This window comes from Paralichthys olivaceus, chromosome 10, assembly GCF_024713975.1.
Source record: "Paralichthys olivaceus isolate ysfri-2021 chromosome 10, ASM2471397v2, whole genome shotgun sequence".
NCBI classification, from domain to species: Eukaryota; Metazoa; Chordata; class Actinopteri; order Pleuronectiformes; family Paralichthyidae; genus Paralichthys; species Paralichthys olivaceus.
In genome coordinates, this window is record NC_091102.1 from 12,638,276 (window position 1) to 12,651,226 (window position 12,951).

Consider the following 12,951-nt stretch of genomic DNA (forward strand, 5'->3'; position numbering starts at 1 on the left):
CCATACAGGAGCAGGGTTGCATGCACTTAAGAACAATTTCTCACTATCTATCACCAGGCCATCGCGTTTCTAAACTCGTTGTCAATTCATGCCCAGTTATCCTCTGCTTATCTCTTTACCTGCCTGCCCTCACTCACCTCTGGAAAATGTGCGATAAACTATACATACACATTCCATACACCTAAAGTTTTCACTAGATTTGTATTCTTGAATGTCACACTGCACCTTTGAATGTATATAGTTTGTATAGCATTTGACTTTTTTCTACTTTGCTTTTTGTTTTTATTTAATTATTGCACTGCTGAGCTGATTTGTTAGAGTGAGTGAAAAGATGTTGGGATTAGGTTAATTCAATTAACACTGGTTAGTGCCAGCATTTTCTACATATCCTGTAGACATCCCTCAAAATCCAACCGCTTTAGGCCTTGTCCAGGAGCCAATAATGATTTCACAGTATATTCTTATCTCCTTAAGAGAATTAGATGACACATACAGGAAAGATTGATGCATCTGAAGGAAGATCTTATATGTCCAGTAAAATATTTCCACAACAGAAGCACAAACAGTCATTCAATAAATACCCAACTGAAATGATGAGGTGGAAGCATTGACACTAATTTACATGTGGGATTTATGGTTCCATATCGTCTCCCAATTTTGAATAAATTCATTTTTGCTCCTTTATTTTAAAACACTGATTTTGTGAAAAAAAAAATTGTTATAAGTAAAACATGCAAGTCACAAACACATTCAGTTTTTAAATGTATGGTCACATTTTGTTTTCAACAGCTGCACAAGAATCAAATGCTTCACATGTAAATCAAGAACACACATTTAAGCTTTCAATCGTATTCTGGTATTTATCAACTGATAAAATAAAAATTAAAAAACATGTAAAATTTGTTGCATGTTACAAATGAACGTTTAATATAAAAATAAGTGATGACTAACTTCTAAAATGAACGACAATCAGAAAAATGCTGCTATTTAAAAAGCACCTTAAGCATCGATCAGCTCTGGAGCTGTAGAAATTCATAACACTGCATTTTATGCAAATTAAGTTTGATGGAGGATCATATGTACACATGTAGTTTACTGGAGAGAGAAGCAAGTTAAGTGAACAGATTTTCACACAATCATTCATATCAACATGAAAACAGGAGAAATATTATTAGCAGAAAACGACGTGTAAAAAAAAAAAGAAACATTAGGCGAACTTCAGAACGTTTTGGTGACATCACTGAAATCAATCTGCACAATCACCGTTGATCATATGCTACTTTTATGCTGAATCTCAATGTTACTGGCATCAATAAGATCAACTTAAAGGATTTAAAAACAGGAATCATCGCTGTAATTCTTCTAGCGGTCGTCCATTCGGCAGTATGGATTATCCTTTGCCAGACCTGAAAAAGAGGAATGGAGAACGCATGAGTTTTAATTTGAGGGTTAAAAATGTGAGTTTACAGCAATTCATATGTTTTTCAGATTTACAAAAATCATCAGTTTTCAAATTGAATTCATGTGTCTCAAGTAAGTACAGTGTAGTTTCTCTCCAGTGGAGGGCACTACTGTTGGAATTATTATTGAAATGCTACATCTTTCCCTTGGTTGATAAAGACCTTTTATAACAGGTTCTTGTTTCATCTACTAAGATTTTACTATTAATATTATAATTTATTTAATCTTATCTTTCCCCTACCCTGTTTTTATTTATTTAAACTTTGCTTGTAAACTAAGTATCTAGATAACAGTCCTCTTTGATGTTCCAAATTTACATGTATTAACCCACTCGAACCTCACAAACAATGAGCGTGTCTCACCATATTTCTGCCTGATTTCATCGTGTCTCAACTGCATCTCTGTTCTCCTGTAACGGGAAGAAATACTTGGTAAGATAACAATAAACACTGACCACTCTCATGTCTACAGTGTCTGAATTCTGAAGTAAGGATCAACACAAGGTACCAAAACCGGGTTTCACATTTTACAGGTAGTTGTGTACTGATTTATAATAATAATAATAAATTGCACATTTAATACATCAAATGCATCTCAAAGTGCTTTACAATAAAATCAAAGACATGAGATAAGATAGATCAATAAGAGCACGTTAGCAATAAAACAAAGACTTAAATAAAACTAGCAAAAGGTATAAAAAGAAATACACAAAAAATAAGACAAACTAATTCATTATTCAGGCTGGAATGATGTATACCTGACAATAATTCATGAATAATAAAGTTTTGTGTTATACATCTGAGTTTGTATTTTCAGATTTACCGGGCTTTCTGACGAGCATTCCTCGCCCGGGTTTGTCGCTCCACCTTTGCATCTTCTCTCTTGCTTCTGTAATATCAAAGTATGCAACTACATCAGTATTCATCATAGATTTTATTGCAATTTAAAAGAGAACAGTGTGCTTACACTTCAATCAGCCCAATAATCTGACCAAATATGTCAATTTCCTCTTTACACTCGTTATTAAATTCACTCGTTTTTGGAGGACACGTCTTCATAGAGAGAGCAAAGCTGCAGAGTTAAGCTGCAGTCACAAATTCTGGCAGGCTTTAGGAGATGGCGGTATCAGCCGAGCCTGGCAGAAAAAACGACCCATTGTGTTTCCCCCTCCTCCTCCTCCTCCCACGCTGAACCAGATTTCGCGGCCCACACTTCATGTGACTTTATACTTACCCGACTCTTTCACATTTGCAGCAGCAGCAGCAGCAAACGAGGACGGCGATGATGATGATGCCGGCCAGCACCGACATGGTGATGATCAAAACCTGGAAGTTTACTGTATCAAAGACAGACGAGAAGAAAATGTAAAAATCCAATAAATAAACATAACAAACGTTTTCTCGATTTGACTTTATTTAATAACTGGGTGTTTTAGGTCTTGGTAGAGTACACAATACTAATTTATTATTATTCAATTTGTTGGTTATTAATTCAAATATTTATTATCTCAAAAGATTTCTTTATCCGAGGAAGGTCCAAGACCACGTCTGTAATTTGAGATTATTTTCATCATTGATTGATTTGAAGATAATTAATTGTATGACTTTTAAAATATCAAAAAATAGTCAAATAAAATTCCACAAATTCCAGCACCACTGTATGAAATCTTCAAATTGCTCAAAATGTTAAATTTACCATCAGGTAGTAAAAAGAAAAGCAGCAAATCCTCATAAATCAGAAGCTGTAACTTTGGCATAGTTGTCTTTTGTATTGAAAAATAACTTGAACGGTGCATTAATTATTGTAGAAGTTGCCATGTAATTTATGACAACTGTTATTTACTCCTATAAAGATGTCCCACAAAGAATCTCAATATCAAATGCTTGCAGGGTGAACCCAGATGAAAAGTCTTACCCCAGCAGACCCCCCATCGTGCATCAGTCAAAGGACACACGCTGCTGGGGGGCAGGATGTTCCTCACTGGGTAGTCGAGGCATTGTTGGGTTGGTCCACACCACAAACACTGCAACAGATACAGCAAACAATACAGTGCTGAATACCAGAGGACAACCGGAGACAGCATTTGCATGCGTCTGAGTTTCAGGAGACTCACTGTGACATTCTGCAGACAGTCCGCACAGCTGCTGTTAGATCTCGAGGCACAAGGAGCTGCAAATGAGGAGTCACAGTGGGTTCTAGTTTTATGGATGGTTACAGGCCCTATTACCATTCTGTACGTTTGAGCAGTTCTAGAAGTAAAGTTATCAGGAAATAAGAAGAAATAAAATAACAAATCTGATACAATCTTACTATAAGTTGTATCCTCTGCCCACAGGGATAAAAGATGACCAGAAAACACAACAGCATTCAGTCAGATTCACACTTTCCCACAAGAAACACTAGAGATAAGTTGACTTTCTGTAGAATCCAACACATGTCCACAAACAGTGCAGCCTTTACATGAACTCCAGATGTTTATCTTTACTTCTACATTCATGAAAATCCATTTTGCCCAGAGTCATGTGACAGGCTCCTGACCTGGACATAACAAAGCCCATCAGCCCCGGAGGAGCGGAGAGAGGAGAAGTCACTTACACGGAGCTGGATCCGGAGTCTGCGCCTCTGTGCTCAGAAACACGCCGCACAGGGCGAGGGCAGCGGCGGCCACGGAAGCTCTGCACACTCCGGTCATCGTGGAGCGAGTGGAAACCATCGAGTGCGTGAAAAGTTTCAAACTACAAGTCTGGAGACACGGAGGAGCAGGAGGGTGGAGCCGAGCGCGATGACGTCACGAGCCTCTGACGCAACGGCCGTAGGGTGTCAACATCTGGACACTGAGTTTTCTATTTTTTACGACAGTGAACGTAAACAAACACAAGTCGATGTTATGTTCAAACAACATTTCAAAGACTATGAATGACCATCATTTGACTTTATATATAATTTACTAATGCTTTTATATAGAACTAGACATAGACATATATTGATATAGATATCATTTTATATCTAGATAGATATGAGGTTATAGATAGAGCTATATGGATACAGATAATATAGATATAGTTATATAAACTGTAGTTACAGATATATAGGCGTAGGTAAAGATATAGAGATAACTCAGATATAAAGTTATAGATAAAGCTATATGGATACAGATACAGATAATATAGATATAGTTATATAAGTATAGATAAGTATAAAAAAAGAGATATTGAGAGAGACATAGACAGAAATAGTCATTGGGTCGAAATAGATATAGACAGAGATACATATATAGATGTAGGTGTATTGATATTATTATAGATATGTATTTAAAGATGTAAATATATAGAAAAAGATATAGATATAAGCTTGAGTTATTAATTGTTAATAATACTAGTTATTAATTTAGTTCTACTGCTAATAATAATAATTTACAAGTGCAGACAGTACAAATTCTTTACCAATGTCTTGTTACTGCAGATGACTCACTGACTTGTGATGATGGCTCATTAAAAATGCACATCAATGACTTTATTGTTATCATTAGAAAGTTAGAGCACTACTATTTGTTTAAATAAAGCATTAGTATATGATTACTAAGTGTTAGTTATATCATAATTTATAAACCTCCGTATAGAGTATTTATATTTCTGAAAAATTCTTCAGAATGTTCCAAAATGTTTGAGCACTATAAATATGACAAATGTTGGAATCCACAATAAGACAAAAATACACACTTCAATATATTCATCATCGAGACGAAACCTTTTCAATCTTAATTTTATATGGTCAGGCATAAGACATGACAAAATACGAGAAACAAACACACAACCCATTTTGAAATACAATAATTTATTAAAGCATCTTTAAATTCTGATATAAAACATTTTTCTGATTTTTCCTCTTCAAAACAATCAGAAATCTCAGAAGTACAGTCATCGTCAGTGGCATGATCAGTCTCTGGTGTGGCCGCCGGCAGCTGACCAGAACGCCGACGCAAGTACGATCGGAGAGCAATGGAAGACAGTGATGCAATGTGAGGTAAATGCTAAGCTCATTAAGTTTGGACCATATATCATGACATATACTGATGGTTCATTGGATTAAGCTTGAATCGTTTGAGGCTGAGGAGAGGAAATATATGACGGTTAACACACTGAGGTTATTTCATGATGACAAATGGTCAGAAACAGGATTAAAAATTTGGAAAATCAATTTTAAATCATGAACAAGTGTCTGTTTCAGATTTTTTGTGTCCCTGAACACACAAACAAAGCAAAACGGCATCATTACATTTTCCAGCACACAGTTCACTTCTCTGAGCTTATTCTCTCGTCTACTGACACTTCAATAAATAAATACTCCACCCTCACGTGGTCTTTGACATTACTAAAAAAAGACAATCTTTTAGACACAGACACACTATACAGATGACACCATGCTTTCCTCGAACATCAGTTTCAGCTACAAAAAGTTTCAGAGACAAACCCAAGCCAATTCAGTTCATGTTAAATCAGCGTTGCTCTGATTCTAGTACTGCTTCCTTTTGAGAAAATACTCTACTGCAGTGGTTATAAACGTTGCATCTCCACTGATGCAGTGGTTATTTACATTGAATTTCTTTATTTGCTGCATTTATTTGACTTGTTTTTGTCGCACACACACACCCATGGACACAATAACCGCAACGTCCCAAGATACGCAACACCTCGAAATGTATCTGAAAGGCCACATTTCCACTTGAACTAATTAAACCAGATTAAATAGTTACAATAAAAACTTAAATAAGGCAAGATGAGGGAGAGGATCTCCCTGGGAGGATGACACTTTACATTACACATTAACCTGAGGGAATCTCCATCCAGGAGAACATTCATTACACTGGGCTGCAATATTCTGTAGAAAACAGTGTGTGTTTGTCACTGCAACACATTCTTTTACACAGTTTGGGATGTGGGCTTGATGGAAATTAGATCAAGTCTAAATTCAGTTGCTAATGTGTGTCTTGAATATTTTTTGGGGTGGAACTGAAAATAAAATCCACCAACAGATTCCTGAATTACATTTCAAGTAGAATGGTAGAAATGACCAGTGTAAATAGGGCGAGTAACACTGACTGGAGACTGCATGAAGGGAGGCGACACTCAGGATGATGATAAAGCTTAAAACGGTGCAGATGCTCTCACATGAGCAGGAAAGACATCTGCAGTTTTTGTTTATTTTAGAGATTAATCTTTTTCGGATGGAGTTTGTTTTGGGATTTTATTCCTCTTCTCATTTCTCTTCTGTCCATTCTTGCTCGTTATAGTTCAGATGTGGTGTTCAAACTGTATCCAAGTCCTTTAGAGACCATCACCTGATCCAGTTGGTTCCATAGCTGGACACAGACTTTACACTGCAGCGCTTCTTCACAATCATGTTTATGTAGGCTTTCATGATCTTTGTGATCTCTCCAACCTGGAAATGTAACGAAGAAATGCACAGTTATTAAAAAACACAAAACAAAAACTTCACATGCAAAATAACTCCTTAAACAATAACGTCTGCTGCTGTGATCTATGCTCTGATGAATAATACATATACTGTATATACAGGTATATCCACATACATATAAATAAAACAATTGTACCTGTGGTGTTTCAAAGAACATTTCTCTCTCATCCACTGTGATCTTGTACGTGCACGGCTGCGGAGCGCCAAAGAAGATGATGTGTTCATATGGGAACTTCTCCAGAGGTTTGGGCTCCCCTCTCTTATAGACAGACACGTTCTCAGCGCTCACACTCAGCCACAGATCATGAGGGAAGCCTCCTTCTTTGCACTTGAAAGACATAAAAAGGATTTTAAGAGCATTATTAAACGTGTGATCAGTCTTGCAGATTGGGTATCTGTGAGTTTTCACACTTCAAATGAAGTAAATTTAGTCTGGAGTTCAGAGGAACCTTTAAGACGTGTTGTTTTGGTTTGGATTAAACTGAGAATGTAATTCCACAGGTCCAGACGGACCGAGGTAAATATGAAAGTTATGATTAAGGTCAGAGTGAATTTACCTCGACATCAAACAGTGTGGATCCATATCCAGGCCACTCTTTGATGATGGTCATGTATTTGAGCATGGCCTGGTGCTGATCCAGACCTTTGAAGCGAGACAACTTCTCCACGATGCTGGCTCTGGTGGCGGACATCTCCTCCTTTATCCACATCTCCAGCATCTGCTCCTCCTCCATGCGCTGCTTTTTCATCGAGCCCGTCTTCAACCCCCGACGCAGTGTCCCATCCAGGAAGCTGGTTCTCCGACGCTCCAGAGTCTGGCCCGACCCCGATGCTCCACCCACCTTGGTGAACTGCAGGATGCGACTGCGCAGGCGGCCCACAGGATAGACGTTCTCCAGGCTCCAGTTGGCCCGCATTTTTTCCCCGTATAGAAACTGCAGGCGTAGAGCCGCCAGGTGCTGCAGGGTCTCCTCGCGGGCAGGGAAATGGCCTCTGGTCAAACTCTCATGGGCCTGAAGGAAAAACGTTCAAGATTAGCAACAAATGCGACTTGTGGTCAAAAAAGAAAAGCTTTGTAAAGTGCGACAGGATGAGTAAAACACACCTGCTCGAACATGAAAGCAAACTCCACTCCTTCCTTTGGCATGCTCTCCACATCCAGGAAGCAGTAGAGTTTGAAATAGAGTTTCCACTGGCCCTCGTTCTCAGCTTCCTCACTGCCAGACAGTCTGGTGGGAAAATCACAGCTGTGTCAATTACACACTTTTATTTCCAGAGGTGGGAAGTAACAAAGAAGAAATACTTTGCCACAGTACTTAAGTAGGGTTTTTTTAGGTATCTGTACTTTATTTTTCTGTCAACTTAGCCCCCGACATTTGAACACATATACTGTATCTGATTCGTACTCCTTACTTTTTCAAAACAGGCTTGTCACTTTTTGCATTGATGCATTTCAGGGGAATTATCCGTTACTTTTATTTTGCATCATCGAGTGCGACCTTCCCAACATAGAGACAGATTTCTACCAAAAGGGACAATACCTCTATTAGACTGAAGAATGTGGTACTTTTGCCCTCTTTGGTTATTGATGATGATAACTATCAGCATCATGTCCTGAAAACGTCTACAAAATCATGAATAACATACCTTTCAAATTTTGCCAAAACATCGGCCACAAGGACCCTGCTCTCCACAGCTCTGTCTATGGTGTTGTTGTGCTCAAAGAGCGCAAACATGTTCCTGCTGTCCTCCATGGCCAAACCTCTGATGAGCTTCTCAACCACCTGAGGAAAAAGAGACGAGATATCAACAATCACATCATGACAAGATGAGACACAAGATCCACCCGAAGATCTAAAATAACCGTGTTTTAGTTTGTGACCACAGCTCACCTCTCCAGCAGTGGTGTGTGAGTTGATGGAGATCTTGCAGGAGCCTCCTCCGTGGCAGTAGACGGTGGTCGTCATTTCCTGTCTGGTAAGAAGAGCCATGATTTCTTCTTGGGAGGGAACCAACTCTCTGGTCTTGGTTTTCTTCAGGGACTCACTGACGAAGTGGGCAAACATATCAATCTCTGTATCAGGGAACAGCTCCTTGATCCTGAAAATGTCCACAGACAGAAAAAGGGGTGAGCTGGAAGTCTCAGTCAGCTGTAATCGTTCATGAGGGTCTGAGTGGCTCTTACCTTTTGAGGTGAAACTTGAGGTAGCGTAAAATGCCACGGCTGGGCAGGAAGGTGCAGCTCATGCAGGTCAGCAGGTGCCAGTGGGCGCGGTTGGCGAGACTGTTGGGGTGCGGGACGTGATTGGTCTGTTTGATCAGCTGACAGTAAACCTCATCTCTTAACGACCTCAAGTCTTGGCAGGTCTGTAGGATTCCCTGGATGATTGGCACGGGGTCTGAAACGGCCTCCATCTCTTGCAGCGAGTTGAAAATCTTCACGGCCTCGTCCTGCAGGCTGGTGTAACCCTTCTCCTTTTGCACTGGGAGGAAAGAGATGGTAAAGTTCATTTCTAACAACTGACCATAACTCTACCCCCAAACCAAATAATCACTTAACCTATTTTAGAATATAGAACAAGATAGATGAATATCCCTTGTACACATTTTAAATAATAAGTAATAACTTGTTAAATGGGATTTGAGAACTTTCAAATATATCGCTTAAGTTTTATTGAAATGCAAGTGTACAAACACTGTGTCACACTGAAAACATCCTTTATCTTCCAAATTTTTTATTCCATCCATCAATGAGGTTGTTTTCAGCCTGTACGTTTGTTTAAATGTTGAATGGTTTGTTTGTCAGCAGGATTACACAAACAACTACTGAACGGATTTTCACGGACACAGGCCAAGACTGAAGCCAGTGAAGATTGTGACAGACCATCTGATGTGTGTCAGTCCAGTTTTGTAATTCATTTATTCTTTTTTCTTGTGAGTTTTACTGTATTACTCTATACTATGAACTGCACTTTGGCAGACTCAGACTATGTGATGAAGAAAAATAAGAAATTCATGAACTAAAATAAAAATGTATGTATAAAAGTGCATGTTCCAGCATTTGTAAAACAGTATCGCCCAAGAAGCAAACAATCAGAACCAACAGAAATCAAACAGCAGCAGCTGCAGGCCAGAGCACTTACAGTGGACACTGACATCTCCATAGGGCAGAGGTAGAAGAGGAGAGTGCAAAGGATGCTGGGTATATCTCAGAATGGGGTTCCTCCAGTATGTCTGCTCCACAGCCTCCACATTTAAACTGCTCTCCTAAAAAGACAGAAAACTGGATCAGTGAAACGTACAGCATTCTTACAAAGCTGGAAACTTGTTTGTTAGATGAAGTCGGATTAGAAAAATAACAGGGAAACAATATCAGTGATGAACTTTTGCAGTGAAAGCTCAGGAAAACAGGATGTTTTGAAATAGGCAAAGCTCAGACTTCACAGCACACATGTAGTGAGTCCATGTACCTCACTTTACTACAGTGTGAGTCCCTGCCACAGGTTTGCATGACTGGAAAGAATTTGAGTTACAATATCATTAATGTTAATAATAATAAAACCATTATCAGCTCATGTAATGACACACAAGCAGGTTAAATGTTACACGGATCAAAACAAGGAGGACGAACAATCAGGTGAGTGTTTCGGTACCTTGATGTCCCTGATGAGTTGCTGTGTTGGTGTTTCAATGGGAACTTTGCTGTCTATTGCTCCTTGTATGGCATTCGCCCAACGCATGGCTTCATTCAGCAGTTTGGTGTAAAGGCGGTAAGAGTGTTTACGCCCGTGGATGATTATATTCCAGTAACCTAAGAGAATAAGACAGAAGGTGATTAGAGTTGATATAGGAACAGCCTGGCATGTTGTTAAACACTGATCAATGACAATTAATAAGGCGCAACATAGCTCTTCAGATTAACTAAATTTTTCATAGGTGGAGTAGTGTTGACTGAGAACTGACCGGTGTCCTTGAAGACCTTCTCATCAGGCTGCACCACCGAGCAGAGACTGTTGAGGACCAGAGTTCCCAGTTTGGAGGTGCTGCGCTCTGAGGACTTATAATAGTCCAGAGAGTTACTGGTGAGAACAAACCAGCGCTTCTTCAGCTTCAGAGACGTGCTCTTAGCCCCGGACTTCATCTCTTTATGCAACCAGCCTGTGAGGAGGAACAAATCATTTCCACGTCAAGCGTTTTCTTAAGCTGTCTTCAAACATTTCCAGACTTTTTCCTTTCACATACGAAGAACGCAGTAGAAGATTGTCCGGATCAGATGCTTTAACAAAGAGGGGAACATTTCTGGAGCATTCGGGTGAGGGGCCTCACTCTAAAATAGCAAAGTAAATGAATCTGTGTCTGCTGACTGACCTCTGACTAAGAACTCCTGTCCATCAACCTTGGAGTCTCCTTTAGATTTCTGCAGCAGCCCAATCCAGTGGTGCATCTCCTCAGGCGTGTCTGTGTTGCAGTGGATCACCCGGTTGGCCGTGATGATTACAAACGAGTTTGGTCTGGAAACAAGACACATCGCACATGTTGCTCCATCACACACACTCTGTGCAGCAGTTACAATGTTTTTAATCAGACATGGGTTAGGGTTCCTCACCTGTCAGGGTTGTCTGATGCACAAACGGAATCAATCAAGCCCACGTCTAGTGTTCCCTGGACAGAGGAGGAAAGAGATGAATTGAAACTTTACTGACAATACTTTTCATTGTGTGATTATGAGTATTATTGCAGTGATTTAAAATGGACTAAATCAGCTTAAACATCACTGTCCTATGTCCCGAGCCGTTTTAAACAAGGTGTAAGAATGTGATGAATTAATAATGCTTTTAAGTTTCAGGATAGAGACTACCTTAGTGTACACCCCTTCATTTGGCTCATGTAATTTCTATATCTGTGGATGCTATTAACCAATGTAATCTTTTTTTAAATGAACAATGACACTACAGTGTGTTCAATCTGCTTTTTCAGCAATAATATGGCCGATTCAGCTTAAAGCTTCATCGAGTGAAAAACAGAGTTGAGGCTGGGGCCCCGGCAGCAGAGAGGTAAAACGGCACTAACCACTGCATTCTTTGGGTTGGCTTGTTCATGGTGCATTTCCATGAGCTGCTCTGGACTGGCGCTGTGGACCCGACTCAGCACGCTGAACCAACCGCTGGATGGGGGTCAGAGGGAGTTCAGGAGGAACAAGTTTACCAAACATGTAATTGAAAATTACACCGTGGACTTCCACTGGCAACCACAAGGGGGAACTTTGTTTCCACACATTACTTATAGAGACGGAGGATGGCGGGTTGAAGCCACAGTTTGATGATACACAATATATGGATATGTCATACCTGGCATCTTCTGGCGACTCTGCATAGATGTGGTAGGTTCTCTCCTCTGTCACAATATTCAGTGCATTTTCCTTCTCATGATTGTCCACTATCTCCCTACAGGGAAACAGAGTGAACTGTAACTCTTGAGCACTTACAGACATTACAGACATGGTTTTTAACTCCAGTGACTAAGAACAGGGTCTTACTTAGTGGTGCGGACGTCAATGGTTCCTTTCAGCTTCTCTTCGCTGTCGTTCTCAAAGTACATGAGCTTCGACTCCCGCAGAACGAACCAGCGCATCTTCCAGTTGCGGCGAGACAAGGTGGACATCCCTCCTCCCTTCTTGTAAAGCCAGCCGGACTTGTGGGAGTCCTGCTTGGCCCGGAACCACATGAAGGTCTCGTCCTTGAGCACGCACCAGCGGCGGCGCCACGGGATCATGAGACCACCTGAAAAGCGGTAAAAATGCAGAGAGCAGAGGGAAGAAGAACACTTTAGTGGAATTCAACACCTCCCATGGACATGTACACAGCGATTTACACACATATACATGCATCCTACATATATGCAACTACAGTGACAGCCAGAAACATTGAGAGCCTGAAAGGCATCTCAAAAACAACTGTGTTCAACTGTGCACGAATCATGTGCATGCCTGCTGGGCAGTGATTTGGTAAAGCCACT

At 40.1% G+C, this 12,951-nt stretch overlaps 2 protein-coding genes across 2 annotated transcripts in view; both read right to left on the reverse strand.

The window, feature by feature from the left end:
- Positions 1-747: 747 nt before the first annotated feature.
- pttg1ipb (PTTG1 interacting protein b) lies at positions 748-4,264 on the reverse strand. Its single transcript, XM_020108088.2, has 7 exons — positions 4,057-4,264; positions 3,575-3,630; positions 3,376-3,484; positions 2,695-2,797; positions 2,284-2,349; positions 1,824-1,870; positions 748-1,406 (listed from the first exon to the last, which is right to left on the reverse strand). The coding sequence occupies exons 1-7, from the start codon at positions 4,172-4,174 to the stop codon at positions 1,363-1,365; spliced, it is 543 nt and encodes a 180-aa protein (XP_019963647.2). The 5' UTR covers positions 4,175-4,264; the 3' UTR covers positions 748-1,362.
- A 1,011-nt stretch (positions 4,265-5,275) lies between these two features.
- Positions 5,276-12,951, reverse strand: part of myo10l3 (myosin X, like 3) — a 54,807-nt gene continuing 47,131 nt past the window's right edge. Inside the window, exons 27-41 of the mRNA XM_020090113.2 lie at positions 12,473-12,716; positions 12,285-12,380; positions 12,007-12,100; positions 11,543-11,598; positions 11,305-11,447; positions 10,900-11,094; positions 10,590-10,747; positions 10,080-10,203; positions 9,122-9,419; positions 8,829-9,036; positions 8,584-8,720; positions 8,042-8,165; positions 7,494-7,949; positions 7,073-7,264; positions 5,276-6,900 (exon numbers count right to left, since the gene is read on the reverse strand). Coding sequence (XP_019945672.2) covers positions 6,796-6,900; positions 7,073-7,264; positions 7,494-7,949; positions 8,042-8,165; positions 8,584-8,720; positions 8,829-9,036; positions 9,122-9,419; positions 10,080-10,203; positions 10,590-10,747; positions 10,900-11,094; positions 11,305-11,447; positions 11,543-11,598; positions 12,007-12,100; positions 12,285-12,380; positions 12,473-12,716 — 2,630 coding nt within the window. The 3' untranslated portion in view covers positions 5,276-6,795. The remainder of the gene's footprint in view (positions 6,901-7,072; positions 7,265-7,493; positions 7,950-8,041; positions 8,166-8,583; positions 8,721-8,828; positions 9,037-9,121; positions 9,420-10,079; positions 10,204-10,589; positions 10,748-10,899; positions 11,095-11,304; positions 11,448-11,542; positions 11,599-12,006; positions 12,101-12,284; positions 12,381-12,472; positions 12,717-12,951) is intronic.